General features: G+C 36.2%; 4 protein-coding genes across 4 annotated transcripts in view; 3 read left to right on the top strand and 1 right to left on the bottom strand.

The window, feature by feature from the left end:
* LOC135205562 (uncharacterized) overlaps positions 1-26,284 on the bottom strand; it is a 68,346-nt gene that overhangs the window by 19,295 nt on the left and 22,767 nt on the right. The gene's annotated exons all lie outside the window — the stretch shown is intronic.
* Positions 6,659-7,213, top strand: LOC135202685 (protein FAM200C-like). The gene has a single exon (XM_064232173.1). It carries the CDS (start codon positions 6,659-6,661, stop codon positions 7,211-7,213), a length of 555 nt encoding a protein of 184 aa, XP_064088243.1.
* Positions 7,290-7,688, top strand: LOC135202679 (protein FAM200C-like). The gene has a single exon (XM_064232167.1). The coding sequence runs from the start codon at positions 7,290-7,292 to the stop codon at positions 7,686-7,688; it is 399 nt and encodes a 132-aa protein (XP_064088237.1).
* LOC135205563 (glutamate receptor U1-like) overlaps positions 11,691-26,284 on the top strand; it is a 54,691-nt gene continuing 40,097 nt past the window's right edge. Inside the window, 1 exon segment of the mRNA XM_064236330.1 lies at positions 11,691-11,839. Coding sequence (XP_064092400.1) covers positions 11,737-11,839 — 103 coding nt within the window. The 5' untranslated portion in view covers positions 11,691-11,736.

Raw genomic sequence — 26,284 nt, 5'->3', positions numbered from 1 at the left:
TGAAAAAAATTAATAGCGGCTTAACTGCACTGCAACACTGCTCACTTGTTCTCGCAGTTCAGCTTTCAACGGCAGGATGTCTGCCGATGATGTATGTACTTTGCCAGGAGACTCTACTGTGGGGTGTAGTTGCTCTGTGTGCTGCAAAAAAGAAACTTTTGAGGAAGAAACGTAGAACCTTGTGGTGTAAGCAATGGCTTTCTCGGCGACCTCTGAAGGGAAGCTTCAATGAAATATTTTTGGAGCTGCAAGTCGAAAATCCAACAGACTTTGAAAATTACACAAGAATGCCAATCCTTGCATTTTATAAATTGTTGGAAAAAAATTGAACCATATGTTTGTAAGCAGGACACCAGCTTTCGAGACAGCATATCATCAGGAGCTCGTTCTTGCAGCTGGAGGATCGTATGCAAGCATCCAATATTCAACCAGGATTTCAAAACAGAGCCTCGGTATAATCATCATCCCCGAAACCTGTGAAGCTATCTATAATGTCCTTAGGGAGGATTATTTGAAAGTAAGGTTCAAATATAGGTACAAAGTACACAAATATTTTTTTATTACAGGAAACACAGCTCATAACTTCGGAGTGTAGAGATCTTCCGTGCCAGCTCCAGACTTCTGTGATGCTTTGATTGCAGCATTTCCCTGTAGAATTGTGTCTCCAGGGTGTGCAGCTTTTTAGTAAAGTCTTCATTCCGCAATATACAGTTTACAAAACTCGATAACTCTGATTTTATGGTTTCCAAGCTTGCGCTCCTGATGTTTCTTATCTTGTAATGCTTACATTTGATGTTCCAAACAGATGGATGTTCCTTCAGTAATTCAATAAAATATAGTTTTAGTCCTTGTTCACTCAAGGGGTTTGGCGGGTGGTGGTGAGCGTACATCCTCCCACTCTGAATGTTGGTGTATCACTGAGCTGCGTAATAAAATGGCTCTGCCCCATCAACACGTTGTTGATGCAGCTTCGTGTTGAAAAAGTCGTTTTTCAAAGCATCCATCTAACACTGCGAGTATCATGATGCATAGTGTGCACGGGGCTTAAAGGACGGATTAACACCGAGCTGATTCCACTAAGGTGGAATGAAACGCCTCTAGGACATAAGATCCTATTATAGGGATTATAAATTATCTGCAAAGAGAAGAAAGCGAAAGTATTTGACGCCAAGGCGTGCTGAGAGTCACAAATTACTGTGATTTGGAGTGGATTCCCGGAATTGGAATCAGCCGTCACGAAGAACAGGAAATGTGCTAGCATGAATACTGCAAGAGTGGTTTCTATAGAACGCCAATCAACAGACTGTAAATATTCGTCGCGGGGGCATAAAATATTGGCTGTACGGACAATCAAAATACAATCAGTCAAACGGACTGAAAAGTAAAAGCAGGCAACAAACTGAAAACAAAAGCCGTCAACAGACTAATGAAATGTGCATACAACAATGCTGAGGATTTATGGGTCACGGGGGCGGAACAATCTTGGCCGCACAGACTAGTAAAATACAAGCAGTCAATAGACTGAAAATGGAAGGCAGCGAACATACTGTAAAGAAATTCGAAAAGGCGAATACATTGGTCATGAGGGTGGAAAAATAGAAGCAATTGTTGGGAAAAAATTGAACCATATATTTGTAAGCAGGACACCAGCTTTCGAGACAGCATATCATCAGGAGCTCGTTCTTGCAGCTGGAGGATCGTATGTAAGCCTCCAATATTCAACCAGGATTTCAAAACCGAGCCTCGGTATAATCATCATCCTAGAAACCTGTGAAGCTATCTATAATGTCCTTAGGGAGGATTATTTGAAAGTAAGGTTCAAATATAGGTACAAAGTACACAAATATTTTTTTATTACAGGAAACACAGCTCATCAAAACACCATAACTTCGGAGTGTAGAGATCTTCCGTGCCAGCTCCAGACTTCTGTGATGCTTTGATTGCAACATTTCCTGTTTTAGTCCTTGTTCACTCAAGGGGTTTGGCGGGTGGTGGTGAGCAGACATCCTCCCACTCTGAATGTTGGTGCATCACTGAGCTGCGTAATGAAATGGCTCTGCCCCATCAACACATTGTTGATGCAGCTTCGTGTTGAAAAAGTCGTTTTTCAAAGCATCCATCTAACACTGCGAGTATCATGATGCATAGTATGTACGGGCCTTAAAGGACGAATTAACACCGAGCTGATTCCACTAAGGTGGAATGAAACGCCTCTAGGACATAAGATCCTATTATAGGGATTATAAATTATCTGCAAAGAGAAGAAAGCGAAAGTATTTGACGCCAATGCGTGCTGAGAGTAACAAATTACTGTGATTTGGAGTGGATTCCCGGAATTGGAATCAGTCGACACGAAGGACGGGAAATGTGCTAGCATGAATACTGCAAGAGTGGTTTCTATGGAACGCCAATCAACAGACTGTAAATATTCGTCGCGGGGTCATAAAATATTGCCTGTACGGACAATCAAAATACAATCAGTCAAACGGACTGAAAAGTAAAAGCAGGCAACAAACTGAAAACAAAAGCCGTCAACAGACTAATGAAATGTGCATACAATAATGCTGAGGATTTATGGGTCACGGGGACGGAACAATCTTGGCCGCACAGACTGGTAAAATACAAGCAGTCAATAGACTGAAAATGAAAGGCAGTCAACAGACTGTAATGAAATTCGCAAAGGCGAATACATTGGTCATGAGGGTGGAAAAATAGAAGCAATCCCTCACTGTGACAAGATAGACTTAGACAAAAAATTTGCAGAATTATCCGTCTCAAGACAAAAATAATATGCACAGTAATAACCACCTGAAAAGATGTCAATCAAAATTTGGCTCTACCCATAACAATAAATACCTATATTTGAAAAACGCCCTACCTGTTGTGGAGGTTTCTCTGTCTTTCCTTTGCTCATATGGGCTTAATGGAGCTGGGATTCCACGTCCGTTTTCTTTTGTGAAATCACTTTAGCATTTGCTAATTGTTGAGAGATTCTAGACAAGTTCGACACTTTTATAAATCTAGGACTCGAAGGCCGCGGAACGGAGTAAATACATCTGACTTTATCAAAAGAAAGGCCTTATGGAATCTAGTTTATTAACAAAGTTACAGCTTAGGGCTGCGATTAGATTTCAAGGGAAAAATGTAATGAAAACTCAAAGGATCAAATTTAAAGGGGGTATATTTACAGACTAATTACGCTACGTAGTCAAGGGCGCCAGTACGGGCGCTACTTATTATGAAAACAGCTGCTTGTAGCACTCGAAACACGTGGTCGGGTTCCAACACGTGCTGAGGACTTGGAGCGCGAATCTAAGGTATGCCTGTGCGTAGGCTAAGAAGAGGAAGATCCACGTCATCATCCTCTTTGAACGTCTCACAGGGAAACCTGTAAACAGAGAGACACTGCTAAACCACATACAACCCCAACTTATCCCAACTAAGCACCTGATGTTCAATCTGAACAGCAGCTGCCTCATTTAATCATCCCATTCCTGTTCCTCTTCTCAAGACCTTAACGAGCGGTCAGAGAAGAGCAGCACACCTTTGCCACTCTCGAGTGAGCATATCTGATGGCATACAGCCATCCTGTATATAAGTAAAATTCATCCATTCATTGCATCATTCATCACATCTCAAGGGAACTTTGAATCCCTAACTTTTTCTTCAACTCTAAATTTATCCTTTCCTTCCCACGCTCTCCTACTTACTGGGACTTGCTTCTATAATACTTTATCTCTCACTAAAACTTTTCCTTTCTGGCCCAGTTGTTAAATTGAGCCAAATGGTATGTTCCAGAGGAAAATCCTTCATCCGTCATGCTAAGCTGGCTTAATCTATCATCATCATCATCTCACAGCAGGCATGAAGGTGGCAGGATATCTGGAATACGTTATTGCTCTATAAACACGTGTGAGGCATACAAAGTATTGAACATGTGAGGTGATGCCGCTAAATATTCAGACTTGCTTTGCTATAAATCCTATGTTCTCAGAATTCCCTCAAAGGGGACGAAATGACTGAATTACTTCACAGAACGTTATTGTATTGCATGAGAGTGTGTGAAACAGACAACGAATTACGTTCTCCCTTAGTAAAGTTTCTTAGCACTCCTAATGCCGGGAGTTCATTCATGAGCACTATTAAATAACAGGCAAGGGAACTACAGTGCATAAATCAGATTAGCTTTATAGATCAAGAACCCAGCTATGGGGAGATGATAAGAAGTCACTATGAACGATCGCAGAAGCAAAGAAATAGAAAATAAGAGAAATAAATACAGAAAGAGACAAAAGTGACTGCCAACTAAACCCTGTACTTTAACGTCTTGATTTCCGGTTCCGCTTCGTATTAGGAGCCGAGAAGGAAGGGGATCCACTTCAATGTCGAAAGGTATGGTCCTGATAAAGCTGCATGTGAACGCAAGGGCAGGGACAAGGGGTGAGCCCCGCGGATCCAAGGCACTATAACTTGCGTTCTGGAGGGAGGTCTGACCTGGACTGAGAGTGAGTTTGTTGCTGTTGTTATTGAAGATTAAGCTGGCACAGGCTTTGCTCTTCGAGCAAGCCCTTAATTGGTGAGTTTCTCTTGTTGACTCCTTCTATTAGCTTCTGTTTGCCATCCGGCGGCTTCGGATTAATTTTCGGATTCTGAAGGCCGGCGGATCGTTTTCTGTAAAGAGCGGGCAGGCGGCAGAAAGAAAATGAAAAATGAAAATGCAGACCGGAAACTCGCAGAGAGAGAGAGAGAGAGAGATAAAGGCGTGCATTGTGCCTGTTTCTTTATTGAAATTTACGTTACTGAATGGCAAAATGGGGAATATATATATATACATATATATATATATATATATATATATATATATATATATATATATACCAAAAATCATTTTACATCATTAAAACGTATGCTAAAATAAGCTAATAATCTACCTTAAGAAATCTAGTTTTGTAATAACAGTCGTTACACTGACAGTAAAAGAATGACTGCAAAGCGACTTTAAGCTTAAGGTAAATTAAAACTATACATAACTCAGTGAAATTACTGATAAAAAAGCAAATATGTGTAACAATATGTATGTGTTGTAATATATATGTATGTATATATATATATATAATATGATAATTATATATAGATATATATATATATATATATATCTATATATATATATATATACATACATATATATACACACAGACATATTACACATATTTGCTTTTTTATCAGTAATTTCACTGAGTTATGTATAGTTTTAATTTACCTTAAGCTTAAAGTCGCTTTGCAGTCATTCTTTTACTGTCAGTGTAACGACTGTTATTACAAAACTAGATCTCTCTGTTTTTTTTTTTCTCTTTCTCTGACATCGCCTTTGACTCTTCTGTTCTCCATCACTAGTTAACAGCCAAACCTCTCAACAATTAGTCCGACAAAAATCTTTCATTTTTAATTTTTTTTCATTTATATATATATAATCTAATATAATTATATATATATATATATATATATATATAATATGATATATAATTTTAGATAATATATAATAATATATATATAAAATGAAAAAAATTAAAAATGAAAGATTTTTGTCGGACTAATTGTTGAGAGGTTTGGCTGTTAACTAGTGATGGAGAACAGAAGAGTCAAAGGCGATGTCAGAGAAAGAGAAAAAAAAAACAGAGAGAGAGAGAGAGAGAGATGTGAGTAATAACCTAATAGGCAGTTAGGCAATATGTAACGGTGTAGAAGTAGTTTGGTTGTTTAAGGAAGTAGACAGTTTATGCAGAGTTTCTAAGACAGCGTTTCCCAACCTGGGGTGCTAGCACCCCCTGGGGGTGCTGAAATCAATTATTGGGGGTGCTGGGAAGCGATACACACATGACGGTAAAATATCATTTCCTAACAAGGCGTGACCAGTTCTGCAGTACACGTTCGGTACTTATTTGTATCTGACATGAGAGCGGCGAGACTGTGGGACCAGTGGCAGCCAGACAGTACCACTGTAGTTATTCAGTAGCAGTGCAACAGAGCAGTACAGCTCCTACATATTTGAGTTTTGTCGGCATATCTAAGACTATCTTTGATTTCCAGTAATACTGGTAAGTCCATTGGAAAGTATTCTCTCTCTCTCTCTCCCCAATGTGTCGCTTCATATTATTATCTGTAAAAGAAGTGATGACGTTTTTCAATACGAAAGACTAAAATCTTGGAACCCTGGTATCAGAGGCGAGTGGCTTCGCAGCACGTGGGTAGGCTATGTTTTGAATCTGTGTGCATGTTGTCATTTCGCTTATTATTTTTCCTGAATTAGATATATTACAGTTAACTGGTTGTTTTATATTGATTCTTTATCTGAAATGAATATGTCGACCTTTTCCGTGATAGTTTCTGGTCAAAAGTAAGAAGTATAAGTGTGCAAGAATTGAATAATAATAATAATAATAAAACGAAGTTAGCCATCAGTATGTAGGGTACACACACACACGTTTACTCTTTACAAGTTTTCAATGTATACACACATTTGGAACATACACACCACATGCAGGGTTTCAACTTTAGGTAAAAATACCTTAAAATAGAGTAATCAGATCTCCTTTCACTAGTTTAGCATCAGATCAAGTGGGAGAAGGTAGGATCAGTCTGCACAGATGGTGCCCCAGCCATGCTGGGGAATAAGTCTGGATTTGCTGCTCTAGTGAAGGAGAGGGTACCAGATATCATTACGAAGCACTGTGTACTCCATCGCCATGCTTTGGCGGTAAAGACATTGCCATCTCATTTCAAAGAAGTTCTGTCCGTCTGTGTTAAAATTGTCAATTATATCCGGGGACGTGCTTTAAACCACAGAGTGTTCAAGTTATTTTGTGAGGAGATGGGAAGTGAACATCAGGTGCTTCTCTTCCACACTGAAGTGCGATGGCTCTCCCGTGGAAAAATGCTGACACCTATTGCAGAGCTCGCTGATAAGATTGCAGTATTTCTCCGAGAGTATCAGAGTGATTTTGCTGAAAATTTTGAGGACGAAATTTTCATTCTCTCCCTCTCCTACCTGGCAGACATTTTCGGTCATCTGAATGATCTAAACTTGTCCATGCAAGGCATGTTTGCTAATAATACTGATTGTACAGAGAAGGTAGAAGCCTTCAAGAAGGAAAATATCACTGTGGAAGCGTCGAATCCAGGGAGGAAATGTGGGAAGCTTTCCTATCCTAGATGAAAAACATGCAGAAAAGACAATCCAGCCAATGATTGTAGAAAATATTGTTGCTCGCCTCTCACTCCTAGAGACCACTATGGCACAATACTTTCCCATGGATCATTCATTTCCAGAATCGATACAGCAGCCCTTCTTGGCAGATATGGATGATGATGATAACCTAAAGGAGGAGCTTATTGATCTGCAGGTGAACCAGGGTTGTCAAACAAAATTTCGCACACTACCGCTGTCAGGTTTCTGGTGTGATCAGTTGATAGCAGACCCTGGATTAGCAAAGGCAGCGCTGGAAACGATCATCCCATTTCCAACTACCTACCTCTGTGAAAAGGCTTTCTCCACCATGCTCCAAATCAAAACAACTGCCCGGAACCGACTTCAAATTGGGTTGGTTCATGATATGAGGGTGGCTCTGGCCAACACAAAGCCTCGAATTGAGAAACTAGTTGCATATAAGCAACAGCAAAAATCACATTAATGTATGTACAGTATGATTGATTACCCAGTTGTACATATTTAAATCCATGCAATTTCATTTTTTCTCATTTTTTTTTTTATTTCTTTTATAAACAATATTGGTATTTTGTGTTAGTTTTAAGGAATGAACAAAATAAAATTGATCAAGCAGTACACTTCACATTCATTTATCCTTCTAGTTACCTAGTAATACGATATTAATAATTAAGATAGTTAGGGGGTGCTGGACTGCTTAGACATGACAACGGGGGGTGCTAGGATTGGAAAAGGTTGGGAAACACTGTTCTAAGAGAAGGAGCGAAAGGCAATCGATAGTTTGACAGAGTATTTTAAAATGATCGTACAATAAGTCAGTTTTACGCGAGTTTGAATGGTTCCTTATGGCCGAAAATTCTTTTTATCTTAAAATGCAGCCGGTGCGATAACTGACACCTCTATGGGAATCGATGCGGACTTTCAATGAGCGACGGGTAGATCCGACGTCGTCATTTCCAAAATTACATTTTGGACAAGAAGACTTGTAGGTACACAACGAAAGGACGCATCAACTCTAGAATGACGTCTTTGTTCGAAGTCTGCCTGTTATTAACGGTTATTGAACGCAAACTTGAAATTAGCACATGGGTACAAAAGTGCTTTGGGCTATTGTCATTTCATGCCTAATGGTTACAATTTTTACACATGGCAATGAAAAATACATTAATTTCTCCCGAACTTGAGGACACAATAAACTCGGCTGATAAATATTGTTTAAAATCTTTATCACACTTCTATCAAAGAGGTCAGAAGGATAACAGTTATTCTTAAAAAATACTTTGAGGATGGACATTTCATTGGGAAAACTACTATTCCAATCTGAAAAGAGGGAATAAATAGGCTCTGAATAACAGTTTCTTTACTGAATTCAGCTTGAATGTCAAAGCGCAGTGGCTAAAAAAAGTTAAGACTCAAACCAGTGTAATTTTGGAAATGACGACGTCGGATCTACCCGTCGCTTAATGAAAGTCCACATCGATTCCCATAGAGGTGTTGGTTCTCGCACTGGCTGCATTTTAAGATAAAAAATAATTTTCGGCCATAAGGAACCATTCAAACTCATGTTAAACTGTCATCATGTATAATAATTTCAAAACACTCTATCTAACTACTGATTACCTTTCGCTCCTTCTCTTTACACCCAGAAACTGTCTCGTTCCTTAAACAACCAAACTACTTCCACACGGTTACATATTGCCTAAATGACTGTTACTCACATCTCTCTCTCTCTCTCTCTCTCTCTCTCTCTATCTCTCTCTCTCTCTCTATTCTCTCTCTCTCTCTTCACTATGGCCTTTAAAGATGAACCGGGTAGTCAGAGTTTGACTATTCTGTTCATTATCGGTTAACAGCCAAACCTCTTAACAGTAAGTCCGACAAAACGCTTTCCTTTATATATATATATATATTTGCTTTCTATCTGTTATTTCCCTAAGTCCTTTATTGTTTTAATTTACTCTTAGCATAAAGTCGCTTTGCAGTCTTTCTTTTACTTTTAGTTAACGACTGTTATATTGCAAAACTAGATTTCTCATAATTATAAGCTTATTTTAGCATACTTTTTAATATTGTAAAAATTAATTCTATTTATAGCCCTGCAGATGGGAAAGGATTCCCGAAATGTTGGTGTAAATTAAAAGAAGAAATGATTTCCAGTCTTCTCACTGTCCTGTTTATTATTAAACTTAAGCTCACTAGGAGCGAAAATCTTAAATGTTATATATATATATATATATATATATATATATATATATATATATATATACACACTATATATATAAGCTCACTCGGAGCGAAAATCTTACACGTTATATATATATATATATATATATATAGTATATATATATATATATATATATATATATATAGATAGATAGATATAGATATATATATATATATATATATATAGTATATATATATATATATATATATATATTATAAGCATCTATATTTCACTGTGGATTTCTGTATGGCAGGGTGTAGGGGCATAGTGACATCAATGCATTTTCTTCATTTTAAGGCTAGAATCGTGACAGCGTGCTATCCTATCGATTAACATAAAGTACCGCCGGTGGCATTCTCTGCATATTTGAGCGTTCAGAAGAAGGACCGGAAAAGCGCAAACCAGACTCTTCCGGGCAAAAGCGGTCTAACGAAAGCTTTCCTTGAACGTTGCAGAGACCGTGATTCACTTGATAGTCTTCTCTCAATTATATCTGAAGGACTCTGCTGCCTTTTAATTAACTCAGATATGACCTGATTGCTGCTATCAATTGTAAGTGTTTGACTGCCTTGTTGCGTGCCCGAATTAAGAATGCAGATGCATTCGGTCATTGCGTGCAGTACTTGACTTTTTTACTCGTATACAATTAAAGAACTTTGTGCAAGGTCTTTTTCGGTCGTAGATTCTCCTAATTTCACTTGGTAGCCAGGGAACAGTTTTTTATGAGTAAAGCGTATTCTTGACTTGTTTCTTCGTCATTTTCCACTATAATTTCAAGTACTTCATCGACGCAACCAGCCGAAGCCATGAACATCAGGTAACAGGGGAATTATTGCAAACAGTTTGTCAGTTATTTCATACCACCAATCAAAGCAGCCACTACTATAGTAGATTCACATCAACCGTGCATTTGATGTCTACGCCAGTCCCTTACGACGCTCCTGATTGGCTGTTGATAAGCCAATCACAGGGCTGGAAACTCTCAGTCTCTCGACAGTTCACATAGGCATGATGTATGTTCCACCTCTCCTGTGGGGTACTTTTGAAAGACATAGATCCTACTCATGTGAACTCTCGAGAGAGACTGAGAACTTCCAGCCCTGTGACTGGCTTATTAACAGCCAATCAGGAGCGTCGTAAGGGAGTTGCCTAGACATCAGATGCACGGTTGATATGAATCTACTATAGTACTACTACTGCTATAGCTCCATCCAGCACTACGGCTCATGGTGTGGTCACAAGTTTTGCTCCCTAGAACAAATCACCGACATTTCCTTCCCAGGGACATCACGCAATCGAAAAAAGATGAATCACAAAGCCATATTTTATTTCAGTTTATATACCGGCAAAAAATTATTAGGAATTCTTAAATATTAGAAATAACGTTAAATGCACAAGTGTAGTACTGACAATATTCCTAACTGGGGATATAATATACAATGATGTAAAATCCTTATGTAGTTATATAAATTGTATATTTCTTGTAAAGCAAATTAAGGCTTTCTTGTTCACTGAAATGATGGTCGAAAGCTTTAATTCACTTTACAAAAAATATATATTTCATATAACTACAGAAGGATTTTACATCATTGTGGATTACATCCCCATTTACTTAGAGGTACGACATAGTACCTAGCGTCTGCATATTCCTAACTATTTATATATACTGATCTACCTGTTTCTCATCAGGTATTTTGGGATGAGGTTCCTGAACCAACGCCCTATTTTGTGTATGTGTATATGTGTACGTATTTATGTGTGTACATGTGCATTTTTATATATATGTATATATATAAAAATGTGACGTCAATTTGGATATATATATATATATTTGTATATATTTATATATATATATATATATATATATATTTATTTATTTATATGTGTGTTTGTGTGTGTATTGATATACAGAGCAAAGCGCGCTAACGCGTCTTCGATAGAACTACTTCTGTCTAAGACCTATGTTCTTATTCCCGTCTTAGATAAAAGGCTAAAGGCGATAAGATTACTCGCGGGAAAAAATATATAGTCATTTATGCGCGTGTATAAATAAACCTATCATAAATCTGACGAAGTTTAGCGAGGGAATAACTGAAGGTCAGCAAAATCCGTCAACTGCAGTCCGTAGGTTTTATTATTCTACGTAAGCTTTCATTTATTAACACATGCGCCGTTGATGACCTTCACGGCGCATGTTGAGTGAGAGAGAGAGGACAAATCCCAACACTGAGGGTACGACAAAGGTCCAGTCAAGTCATTGGGAGAGCTGCCTTTGTCAGGGTGACTCGGAATGCCGTCCGCTGTCACATCCATCGTTGTTCTGCTTTTGACCTTCTGCTTCTCCACAGCTGTCAATGGAGACCAGGAAACCGTCGACAGCAGACGGTCGTTAAGTGAGTACGAGTTTCCAAGAACTTTGTGTCGGCGTTATGGTAATATAATGGACGATTTTATCAGATTTCAAAGCTTTTAGAATAAAAAGATTATTACAGACAAAAAGCAACGTTTTTTTTTTTCAGCGCTTAGGCTTATTTTGATGTATGTAAATTTCACTACCAATATCAGGGTAGAGCTCATCTTACTTTTGCCAAATGAGCAATATCGACAATGCACTGTTTATGTCTATTTCTCACAGACTAACCTTCATAAGCAAAACAGACATATATATATATGTATATATATATTTATATATATATATATATATATATATATATATATATATATGTGTGTGTGTGTGTGTGTGTATCAGAGGGCAGGAGCGATTTGATTACATTACGTTCATTAAAAAGCCGACGTTTCACTTCACATGATACATTTTCAAGGCATGGTTTCTTATGTTCGGATCCCACAATAAGCTGTAGGTCCCGTTGCTGGGTGACCAATAGGTTCCTAGCCACGTAAAAATATCTTATCCTTCGGGCCAGCCCTAGGAGAGTTGTTAATCAGCTCAGTGGTCTGGTAAAATTTTGCATACAGCTGTAGTCTGGGAGTGGTATGTGATGGAGGAGAATCACTCAATGTAAGACTAAGAGCTTACTGAGATCTCTATGAAAGAAAAAATAGTGACTGAAAAGCTATTTCTTTTTCAATAATTAGTCAGGATCGTGATCCCATCATGGAACAGTCCAACAGGAAATAAAATAGATACCCTCTCTCATTCTTGAAAATGCAGCATGTGAAGTGAAACGTCGGCTTTTGAATGAATGTAATTAAACGTGTTTCCTTGAAAACTTCTGTTAGATATGTTTATATATATGTGTGTGTGTGTGTGAATTAGATATACCTGGGGAATCTACATTAATCAGTGGATTAAACTGAAGAAGATCCACGCAACTTACATTGGATAATGCAAAATATCAGACTCTGGCCTTGAGGTCAGGCAAAAAGATATTCAATTTAAAAACGACTGAAGGCCTGCTTCAAAAGGGGAGTGATTAGGTAAACTCTGGCATGAATTTAACTAATTATATTTACAATAGAAAATCATATCACAAGAATGGATAGCATAACTGGAACAAAATAAAACAGTCCCTCACTACAAGATGGAAGAAGCAATGCCTGGGGTTATCCTGAAGGGAACCCAGTAGGCGTTTGCTTCAAAGGGCACCGTAAAAAGAGGGTGTAGTGGGGAAGCCAATATTGCACACAAGCTAATGCATGCACAGAAAATACAGTTGACTAACTCCTAAACTATAATCGAAAACCGCTATGATTACTTCCCTGGAATGAGACGTCTGATTAAGGAATCAAGGAGTTGCACGGAGGATGCCTGGACGTGAATGCGACTTTGGTAATTTGCAATTTAACAAATTACATTACACTTCACTTAAATGCTTTGCAGCTTAAATCAGCACAAATAAAAAGGCAACACAGTTCTCACTGTAGGTATATTGCAAAACGAAGAGGAAACAGAAAAAACAGTAATAGACTAACAGCGAAGTGACTGACTCAAACCTTAATATCTGCCACTTTATGGTTGTCAGGAGAGTTCCTCTTACTTCAGGAGGCCAATGATGGCAGGGGCTGTAAGTGAATTAACTCACTACAAAAACATGCTAGGCCTACAGTAGCCACATGCTTAAGATGGAACAGTTCAAAAGCAAGGGGATTGGGGGACATGAGTCCTGGATAAGGGTCCAACAAATTCTAAGACCGAGCCTACTAATTTGAAGCCTTTTGTTAAGAGGGTCTTACGTCCAGATGGCGGTAGTGGGCATCTCGCCTCGGCATGGCGACATTGTGGCCCAAAGTCCAAGGTGGTGGTGCACATATGGTTGATCCTTAGCTTATCCATCAGCTGGCTTGCCTCGGGCGAGTATTAGCATTTCTCCTGTATCCATGCGTGGAATTAAAGGTTTGTCAGCAGTCAGCTCGAACAAGGAAAAAGGATTAAAGTAGTGTCTCCCAAAACAGTGATTAGGGAAAGGTTGTAGGGGCGAGTTTGTCCACAGTGTATTATACAACAGCAAAAGGATAAATTTAATTTTAATTACAGCAGGATCTTTGACTTATCATACGGCGTGGGAGAGATTATTTTTCACAATGTATATATATATATATATATATATATATATATATAATATATATATATATACATATATAAATTTAATTGAGGTAATTACCTATGTGGTCACTCATAGTCATTTACAAAACTGGGACTATTTATGGCTCTTCTTGTGTTCACTGTGCCACTTGTCTTATTCTCTCAATAGCAGAGAGAGACTGCGGAGAATATATACTACATAGGATAACACGAAAAAATACACTATATCAAAAGTTACACCAGATTAGAAATCAGAATAGCAAGAAAAACTGAAGTAAAATAAAAACAAAACAAAAATGCCATAAGAAACCGAAAAACAAAAACTGAAACTTAAATATAAATTAAAGGAAACACCAAATGGTAACGTACTGACAAAAGAGAAAGTAAATTTCAGCCATGGGTTAAGCAAATCTACTGCGTTCAAATGATGAACAGCGCTCCTCTTGATTGACATTTACAGCTAGCAGTATAAACACGAGGGCTTGACAAATTCACAGCGCTTGACTGTGTAAAGCATTAATGTATGCCTTTATCACGAGAGCTTTAATCACATATGCTCAGCAATTTTAGTAACCTGCGTTGATAAAGATCGATTTGCCACGGTTATTTTCATCAAACTTTCTTCATTTTTATGCAACTGACTACCCTGGAGTTAGTAGTCCATTTGTACACATATATTCGTCTCCAGAGAAATACTACAACAGATAATGGTTGCAGTTTAAGTGCGAATATTCCTTTAACATTGACAATGAACCTGCAGTCAAATGAACATAACAAAGTTTTGGAATCAAGACACACTGAGAGTTCGATGACTCAAACTTCTCGCTGATATCAGTTTTCACAATGACTACCAACAGGTTAGAATTCTCATGACAGCTTTACCAACGAAGTGTGAACTTTGCCGACTTACCAAGAGCAGGTTACAACGCACCATTTGAAAATATTAAAACTCAGTAAAGGAGAATTTGAAATCATAGCAGACATCGACCAAATCATGAAAATATTTGGAGGTTCGGTACGATGGAATGCAATGGATTTGCAGCCAATTCTTGTTTTCCACCTTTCCTCTTTTCGAGTTTCATCTTCATTCGCTGTGTGCTTAGTAAGCTACGTTGATGTTGAAAACAATAAAATTAAAACAAGAAGAAGTCAAGCTGAATGCTATATTTTGAAAACGGAACTGCATGAAGAGAAGATAATGCAGCGTTCATTAGACTTCATTGCAAGAAATTTGGGGCGGAACAAAGATACGCAATTAATTCCTCTTTTATGCCAATATTTCTTATTAGGGATAATCAGGTTATTAACCGTAATAGGAAATATTAACCTAAAAGAGGAATTCATTGTGCATCTTTGATCTGCCCTAAATTTCTTGCTGTAAAGTCTTAATGAACACTGCATTATCTTCTCTTTATGCAGTTCCGTTTTCAAATTACATAATTCAGCTTGACTTCTTGTTGTTTAAATTTTATTGTTTTCAACATCAACGTAGCTTACTAAGCAAACAGCGAATGAAAATGAAACTCAGAAAGAGGAAAGGTGGAAAACAAGATTTGGCTACAAATCCATTGCATATCGTACCGAACCTCCAAAAATTCTCATGCTTTGGTCGATGTCTGCTATAACTTTAAGTTCGCCATATATATATCATACGATCATATTATATGATCACAAGTAACACGCGAAGATTGTATATGAAACACAGGAGTAGTACCTAGCGTTTTCTGTATTCTTGATACACCTCATCAGAGTATAATATAAGAATGAAAAACAGCTTCAAAATTTCAAAGGTAAACATGAAAACAAAAGCAAAAGTAAATTACACAACAACCAAAAAGCCTATCCAAGAACAAATGGTCCACAGCCAAGAATTGTACTTGTAAGCTACTACGAATAGAAATGAAAATACCAAGCAGTCTATTACATAGTTACTAAGTTGTCAACAATACACTTTGTAAGCCAGTTATTATTGTCCGTTGATAATATTAAAAACACTACTTGACTTATGTTTTATCATGCTAGATTTTGTAATGTTTCTTTTAATAATATCTCTATAAAAATGAAATTCCCTTTGAATTTTTCCAGTTCATTGCATGATCAAAATGTTCATTAGTAGAAAGAGGGCACTCGATGTATTTCCTATACTTCCACAATATCTGTGTTGATTTAATTTTGATGCCAACAGTTTACCGCTTTCACCAATAATTGTATTTTTTCTATTACAATCTCTACATGGAATTTCGTACATGCAACCTGTTTGTAAATAGGGAGAGTTCTTTATCAAAATTGTTCTCACAAACTGAATGTTACTATAAACAACATTAATATTAAAGACTTTAAAAAACATTTTGCAAGGAAAGAAACTTTCAGTCAAAAGGTAAAACCAGCCAATTACAATGATCAAAAGTTTGTGCATAGCCATATGCATATAATGTTCTCTTAGCATTTCTTAAAGTAACATCAACTTAAAATGTCGGGTACTTCAATTTGAAAGCAATCTCATAAATCTTTATAATCTCGTCTTCTAAAAATTCAGGACAAGTTCTTGATACTCTTAAAAGCACTGAACAAAAAATACAGATTAACTTTCAAATGATGATTGGAGTACAAGTGAATATAAGAACGTAGTACATTTCTAGGTTTCCAAAAAAAATGAACAGTTGAATCTATTACTGTGGCTTTGTACATTTACATCTAGAAAATGTTAAAATGGAATCCTTTTTCTTCCTCATTTAATCTAGTTAAAAATCTGTTCACATCCTCACACAGTGGCCATACACAAAATATGTCTTCGACATACCTTACCCAAAGGACATTCATCAGTAAAATATTTGATAAAAGTTTCTTTTCGGAAAACTCCGTGTAAATGTTGCTTAAAAGCGGCGACAAAGGGTTCCGGATCGTCATACCAAACATATGGTCATGGAAATTACCATTGAAAGTAGTTTTTCATTCCTTATTACGCAGTTGCAGTCGCTCTAAGATGGTGTCAGATGGCAGAGAAAATTCATGCTTAACCAATTCATCGCCTAAAAATGTTATCAGGCTGTCAACTGGAACTTTAGTGAATAGGGAAATTACATCAAAGCTAATCATTTTAAAATCGCAATTAATGTTACAGCTTCTGAGACGGATCACAAAATCCACAGTATCTTAACTGAAAACCCCTACATTTTTCCCCAAAAAAGGGTGACAATTCCCTGACAAGCCGCTTTGACAAGTCATAAGTTGATGACCTAACAGAACCAATAATAAGTCGTAGGTTACAGGGTTATTTTGTTTGTGAGATTTAATATATCCGTAAATATAGAGCAACGATGAGCATAGAATACAAAACTTCTTAATTAAATCTTCTTTTCCCCTTAACAATGTTTTAAGTTTGTATTTTTTTTATTTAAACTGCTATCAACTTTCTGTAGTGGATTATGGTTCAAACTGAATACTTTTCTTGATCACTTAACAAAACTAACATCTTATTGACATAGTCTTCTTTATTTATTAACACAAGAGCATTTGATTTATCTGCTTTTGCAATGTGTAACGTTTCGTCTTTTTTAAATTTTCAGTACACCTTTAAAAACCCTCCAGGAACATTAGAATAACACTTAAAAGAACATGCACCATAAACAGTGCCCTTACAAATGGAAAAAGAAACCCACAAAATTACAAAGTATAACTTGTTTGCTTGTAAATAAACAAGTTATACTTAGTAATTTTGTGGGTTTCTTTTTCCATCTTCAGAAGAAAACTGGAAGAAGTTTTTGTTTGATTCACTCTTACAAATGTTGAAATCATCAATAGACAGTCATGAAATTTTTTCCTAAATTACACAGTAATTTGGCTAGTCGCACATTCGAAATTTCGAAGCCGTTTTTCATTCTTACAATCGTACCCTGATGAGAAGTATCAAGAATACGTGAAAGCGCTAGGTACTACTGCGTTTCATTATTTCCTACTGGTTTTTGAGAGATCTATAAATATATATATAATATATATATATATATATATATATATATATATATATTTTAGTGTGTGTGTGTGAGTTTTATATATATATATATATATATATATATATATATAGTATATTTTATAGTGTTATTTTAATAACGTAATTATAATTGTTTACTAATTAGATATTGTTACTTGGTAGCTTGAAAATGAGGCCTGCTGGTTGGCTTCGAAACGTTGCAACCTAATAAATATGAGTTTCTTGACCTGTTGGTGTGCTCCCCCTGCTTTCATTGTATTGTTGGGTTTAGAGAAACCTCCGCCTGTTGAATATATATATATATATATATATATATATATATATATATATATATATATATATATATATATATATATATATATATATATATATATATATATAGTATATATATATATATATATATATATATATATATATATGTGTGTGTATATTATATATATATATTATATATAGATATATATATATATATATATATATATATATATATATAGATTATTTAGTGGTTACTTTTTACCAGATGCATATGTAACTGTAATAGCAACAGTACTTTCTTAAGTCCTCAAATTCTTCACACTTTTTGAATACGCTTGTCACTACAAAGCTTTAGTGCCAAATGTGGGTTTCATTCCCGCTACCGGGCATCAGAATAATTTCATATATCTTGCATTTGGATCTAAGGCTTTATAGTGAAAAGCGTATCCAAAAAAATGTGAAAATTTCGATAATTGGCCATTACAATTGTATATATATAGATAATATATATATATATATATATATATATATATATATATATATATATATATATATAATTGATTTTATCACATCACCGTGATGCATTTACAAGCATTAAGCTACAAATGTCCTTTAATATCCAGCTCACTCTCCCTCGGAATAATATATCTTCATATATGTATATAATATATATTATATATATAGATTAATATATATTAATATATATATTTATATGTGTATATATATATATATATATATATATATATATATATATATATTAAAACTTGGTAAATTTTCGTTTCTAGAAAACTTCAAGTCAAGGTCGAACAGAATAACCAGAAGACGTGGTAACATTACCGACATTATTATTTTTTTTTCATGAATAATCATAAATAAAAATAATGATAATGTAGCATAAAATACTGGAGAACCACTGTTCATTTTATAGTTAAATGACAACTGGGCGAGTTAGAATACTGTGAATGAAAGAGCGTGAAGTGGTGTGGGTAAAAGAGAGAGAGAGAGAAAGAAAAGCTTTGCAATGAACTGTGGAACAGAGGTGGTTTGGCCATTGAGTGTGGGTGAGTGTTGTTGTTTAATATGGAGGGGCTCTAAAAAGGGAAGCGAATGGCTGTTTATTGTTTGTCCGAGCATTTGAGAATCACTGTATTGTACGTGATGGTGGCAGGGTATGTCATGAAGTATAATGGCCTTCTTTTCTTTTTTGCTGAAAAGTAAGCATGTACGATGGCTGACACCCCTATGAGAGTCGATGCGCACCTTAAGTAGGCGCTTGGGATACATCCCACAGTCTCAAAAATACATATAGAACAATTCAACTATGTAAACTATGCTGGTACGCATCAACTCCGGGAAGGTGTCTTTAAAGCGAAACAGTCTTCCGATTGTAATAAGGTTATTAAAAACAAATCTGAACTCAACATATGGGTACAGATGGCTCAAGAGTAACAATAATTTAAGTTTGTGTGGGACAGAATTATTAGTGAAGGGTAGAAAGTAATATACATTATCTTTCTTGGAACGGTGCAGACTACAGTTATTGGCTTAAAAATAGTGTCTAAAAATTCTTTAATGATTTTAGTGAACATGTTCAAGATATAATAGCAGTTAGTCTTAAAATGCTTCTCTAAAAACCTAACTTCTTGGTAAAAGTTATTTCAGTTGGAGCAAACGGGAAAGGCTTGAAAAATGAGAGTTCTGGAAGAATTAACCTAGAAAACTAAGGGGCAGTGACTGAAAAGTTTAACCCAAGGCCGGTAAAAGTTTTCTTTCTGAAAATGCCAGTCACAAAATTCCCCTCAGAACGAGAGACCAAAATATCTGAAAAGGAAATGCGATCATTGCATTCTTTGTCCGTAGTAAAAGTAAAATTGGGAAGAAAAGAGTTGACAAATTCTATAAATAACTTGGTATGACGTTCTTCAGTAAAAAAAAAAAAAAAATAAAAATGTTATCTACATATCGTCTATAAAATATGGACCTAAAAGTATCTGGGCGCTGACCAAAGAATTGTTCTTCTAAATGCTCATAAAAATATTGCGAAAGAAGGTTCTAAAGGGGAGCCCATGGCATGCCATCTATTTGCTTATAAACTTTCCCATTATAAATAGAATGAGTATCAGTGACCGAGAGTTCTAAGAGTTTTTTTTTTTATTATTTAGAAACAAACAAAAGACTTTAAATATCATCGCAATAAAAGCCCACTTTATTACCGGCCGCCATAAATTAATGTGACTTTTTTCCTGTGACTTTTTCTCTTAACCAAAATTGTGACTTTTTTTTTTTTTTTTCCTATGACATTTTCTCCTGTGATTTTATTACCGGTCACCCATGATTTACAGGTTGTAAACCAAGGACAGTTAAATATCTAGTACTAAGGTAAATATATATAGGTTACTTGAGGACAAATTTCTTCTCATTTATTGAATGCCTGGAGTATTCTGAATAATCTTCCTCAATGTTTACATAAAGATATTGTTTAAAGCAACAGAATTATAAAGCTCTTACCCTCGCTATCAAATAGAGAAATTAACTACATTTGTGATTTATGAGGCTGTATTTTTCAACAAACAACTGACTGATAAATATTTAGGTTACTGACAGACTACCATTGAAAGAAATTCAACGCAAAACTGGAACTATTAATGCAAAGACAAAGGATGGCCGAACGTTCTGTTGTATCGACGAGCCGGTAGTGGGTGTTCTGATGGTGACCGGTAATAAACTCACAGGAAAAAATATCACATAAAAAATAGTCACAATTTTGACTAAGAAAAAAATTCACAGGAAAATGTCACATTAATTTACGGTGACCGGTAATCGGGTCTCAAGGGAAAATTCACTACATTTCTTGAGGTCATTATCTTAATGAGATTTAGTCTTTTGCTTATGTTTTCACGGGAATCCCCAACAGACTAGCACTAAGCACGCCGCAAAGGTGGATACATACAGTTTTTAAAAAAATCCCCAACGGGCTTGTACTAAACACGCCGCAAAGGTGGGTACATGGATACATAACGGGTTGAAATTTACCCTTGGAGTTCATTATCTAGAAAAGATGAATGTAACTTTTTTCCCGTGACATTTTCTCCTGTGACTTTTTTTCTGTGACTTTTTTACCAGTGACATTTTTACCTGGATTCGTTCTGATATACCGATTGCGGGTTCGAATGCCGCTAACGACGTCAGTTTCTTCATTTGGATCTTAGTTGTTGCAGTGCTAAGAGCATCCAGAAAGTGTGAAGTAATCGAGAAACTGAGGTGTTTTGGCTATTATAATTACACGAGTATCTAGCAAAAAAGGGACATTTTCATTCTATATATGTGTGTGTGTGTGTGTGTGATCAATTGCCTCTTCAAGAAGAGCTGACTACATTGAACAGCAATGAACCAGGTACTGCCGACGGGATCCTACCCAGAACAAAAGACGAACAGAGGTGTCTCCATACAAAGGACGTGAACTGGAATGGCACTCTCGGATTAGACTCATACCCATAACGCTACAGAAATCTCCCGGAGACTTGCTCATAGGCAAGAAAATACCGAAGCCCTTTTTGAAAGGAAAGGGTTGCAACCATCGACTACTTGAAATGAGGACTACCGATTCCGCTGCTCGGGTCCTCGAGGTCGGGTCCCAAACGGGAATAGCGCGCGCTTTAACAAACGCTCTTACAATAACTTTTTGTCGTTGTTTACTCAAGTTTTTTTTATATGATATTTGATTTTCAAAAATAAGGAAAGTCTTTTATCACTGTTTTCTAATATGCATCATTTAAATATTATTCTTTTATCAGAGCTTGGGGGGAAAAAAATCTTGATTTATTTTTACTAATTTTCATACATGGAATCAGTAGTTATTAAATAAAGATGAAATATCTTTTTATATAAGAAGGATAAAAATATGATACCAATATAGGAAAAAACATCAATTACAAGAAAAGGAAAACAAATAATCGTGGATATATATGCCAGGGCTTGATAAATTTACGCAGTATTTTAGTTCCAAAATATAAGAGAAATAAATCAGTGTAAAAATGCAATGGAAAAATGAAGAAAACATCTAAATTCATATTTTCAGTTACCCATTGATCTTAATTTGATAGCTTTTCTCGTCGTCTTAAGACACCTATTTCATTCTCTCGATCGGAATTGTTCAAAACATTTGCCTTGAGCAAAATATTCTTGAGAGATTGACAAGTTCTCTTGTCTTTTGCCAAAGATGAATCAATCAGCCACGAAAGTGCGTGACTTCAATTATTAATGTCACATATAATTGCAACCGCTAAAAGACAAAAGGTTTGCCCGCGCCACAATACTATTGCTGTGAAGAGGAACTTTCTTAAGAACTAAGCGTTCCACTTATTCTGAAACTTTTTCAAACGAGAAGATTTTGTTTTTCTTCTTTTATTATATCAGACCCGGTTCTAAATTAATCTCTCAACTGTAAACCACTATAAACTCTTCTGACACCAACCGTTTATTCAACGTCAAAAGGATGGGTCCAGCAAGTGGGTCCTGGAGTCCAGGAGGTTATGCTTTCCGGTTCTTAAAAATTCCTTTGAGGTCAGACTGCCAGCTTTGTGCCTCCCTTATAATGGCTGTAACCCCCTCAGTCGACTACCAGGCACAATATTCACCATTACAGTCAAGAGAGGCACAATAAAGTTTAACAGGGAGCAGTCTTAATTAATCGGTGTACTGCCAACAATTGTTTTCTGCTTTTAAGTCTTTTCGACCGACACAATTCTTGATAGTGATTATTGATGCGTTCCCAAGTATCGCCTTGGGATATACAAAGAGAGGGAGAGAGATTACAGAATTGCAGCTGTTTAATCTTTTCATCCTGAGTCCGCACATATGAGATTTATCCTTAAAAAGCTATATATTTAGATAAATATACCAACATGAATAAATGAAAGTATGATTCAGTCAGCATTTGTTAAGTGTTACCTTCAACATAAAACAGGAAACTTATAAACATGATTTTATGAATAGTAAAATAGAAAAGAAAAATTTACGTTAACCACTATTCTGCTGCCAGAGCCTTAGAGGTTTAGAGAAAAATATCTTTAACTCTTAATCTCTTTGAACAATTAGCAAATTATAGGATTTGCACAAGCAATGGGGGACACATGACGGGCAAATTCCGTAAAGGGGGCATTAGTACGTCCCCGAAGGTAGTGATTTTGGGGGGAACCGAGATTCGAAATGGGGGACTGTCCCACGCAAAGGGGGACGTCTGGTCACCCTAGATATACTATTTGAGGTGAATCGGTACCACATCAGTTTATTTGCTTTACATTTCAACAGACGTGACTGGACTAACTAATAATATCAAGTACATAAAAGTGCGGTGATGTTACAAGACTGGGCCATTAAATCATAACACAAAATGACCACCTTAGGGAATCCACCATAAAATTATGACAGATGTTCTCAGAACAGCTCATTACATCGTGAGGCATAAAATTAATACGGTCAGGCATTCAGTTTTACAGTATAATTTCGTGCTTCCTCCGTTTACAACTGTAAATTATTTTAATCTTTTATTATCAGAGGATAATGACCGTCATTGCAATTTCACAGAAGCTCATCGCCTTCTAAACAAGTATCATGAGACGGCATATCTCTTGTGGCTTTATATTTCAAGTTGAAAGTTAACACTTGCGCGAAGCTGACTTAGGGAAAAGCGATCTCGAGTTACGCGAATCAGGAGAGAGAGAGAGAGAGAGAGAGAGAGAGAGAGAGAGAGAGAGAATTAGCAATAATAAGACCCACCTCTTTGATCTGTGTGTGAAAGAATGAGAAAAAAGCGAGGTCCTCCAATGGCCTTGTTTCTTAACTGATTGGTAACAACGCCTAGGAACAGAGTCTGCCCTGAAGGCAAGATATAGAGAATCAAGGAAAGATAAGCGCTCCCTAGAAATGAAGGAGCAGTTATCTTTACTTGCTCAAATTAGTGAGTGCTTATCTTAGGGAGGGCTAAGCTCTACTTGGCTATTTTAATATTTCCTCGTTAAACCAACCGTTGCTGGTTTCAACTTTTGATCGTTGAACCATTTCTCGTTTTCCTTTGATTGTTAAACACGTGGTTACTTGGGGAAAAGGTGTAGTACTAAGTCACGAGAATCAACGTTTGACTTTTGCTTAGAAATATATCTCGTTCGTTAACGTCAAGTCCCCAAACATGGACCATTCTCTGTATGAACGAATCATTAAAGCATTGTTGGTTGAAGAAGACACGCTTCCTGCAATTGACTGGCTGAAGCAGCAGAATCTTCTGAGAAGAGAACTAAAGTGCTCTCGGTGTCAAGTTTCAACGAACTGGACTAAACGCTCTTCAATTCAAGATAAAGACATCTGGAAATGTCAAGTTAAAGAATGTAGAAAATATAAGCACTACGTATCAATTCGTAAGGATTCGTTTTTCTATCGCTCAAAAGTTTAATTGCAAAAATGGATAGAGGGTATTTTTTACTGGTGTCAGGAACTGAATGCATTGCAGATCACACAGTTATTGAATGTTTCAAAAGTGACAGTTATTGATATGTTCGGTTTCTTTCGTGAAATTTGTGAGAGACATTTTGAAACACACCCTATCAAGCTTGGTAGGTCAGGGATTACAGTGCAAATCGAAGAGTCGCTTTAGCCATAAACCAGAGCACCATAAGGTACGCGCTCCTCCCCAGAATTCTTTGTGTGTATTCGGGATGTTGATCCTTCTTCGTCACAAGCTTGTGGTTATATGGAGGTTGTCGACTCGCGCAGTGATGCAACACTATATCCGATAATCAGAAAAGTAGTGATGCCAAGAACTGTTCAAAGGGACCTAGGATTTGCTCACCATATTGTTAACCACTCCTTAAATGTTTTGACAGAACTGCTGGTGTTCATACACAAACAGCTGAGAATTACTGGAATAAACAGAAATTACGAATAAACCGGATGATCGGATGTAGAAGAGAATTTTTAAACTTTCACTTGCAGGAATTTATGTGGAAAAAAAGAAACCAAAGCGACAAGTTCAATAAACTCTGTGAAACGATTGCAAGGCAGTCTTGTTTTGATTAAATTCTTTATCTGTTGTTTATGTATTCAAACCATTTGCACGTCAGTTATGTTTTACTTAGAATTTCATATATAATTTGTTACTTAAGTATTCATCTTAAAGACATTTATGTCATAATTATCTCACTGTGTCATTTTAAATTTGTAAATCTTTTGAGTCAATAATAAAGTTTTTAAACAAAAATATGCGTTTAAGGGTGAAAACGTAATATTTCAGCACTGTCGGCAGCACTCAACTAAACTTGTGCCTATATAAGGGAGTGCTTGTATTTACAAGGTCATTTTAGGTAGTGCTTTTCTATACTATAACGCAAAAAACTATACCCACGAAAGTTAGGTATAGTTTCCTGTAATTAGTAGAGTTGACACGTTTCCCTTCTTGCCGAAGGAGGCATTTAATCCTAATCCAAAAGGGATTAGGATTAACCTGGAGGAGGTTAAGGTTAATAGTAAGAAAGGACAAATATGAGAGTACAGTCCAGCTGATTTTTTAGTTACAGGTCAAGTGACTTCGTTTTTTAAGTAATGTATGCATGTATGTGTATACCGTATGTTAAGGTATGTACTATGTAGATATTATATATATATATATAATATGTATATATATATATATATATGTATGTGTGTGTGTGTGTGTGTATAAGAATGTATATATACATATGTATATATATACTATATATATATGTATATATGTATATATAATGTATATGTATAAGTAATGTATGCATGCATGGTACCATAATGTAAGGTATGTTCTTTATATATATATATATATATATATATATATATATATATATATATATATATAATGTGTGTGTGCATATTTATACACACCTTTAATTAAATTTTTGATTGATTTTGTACTGACGAATGGAGGGGCGTGATAGACAATCTCTCATTCCCGTGACCCTTGACGGTCACTTCACTTAATCATCCATACACGAGGAAATGGCAGAGCCGCTCAAAAAAATATCCCATCTACCAAAT

Source organism: Macrobrachium nipponense, chromosome 24 (genome assembly GCF_015104395.2).
Source record: "Macrobrachium nipponense isolate FS-2020 chromosome 24, ASM1510439v2, whole genome shotgun sequence".
In the NCBI taxonomy this organism is placed as follows: Eukaryota; Metazoa; Arthropoda; class Malacostraca; order Decapoda; family Palaemonidae; genus Macrobrachium; species Macrobrachium nipponense.
The sequence above is the reverse complement of the archived record's forward strand: the minus strand, read 5'-3'. Positions and strand labels throughout refer to the sequence as shown.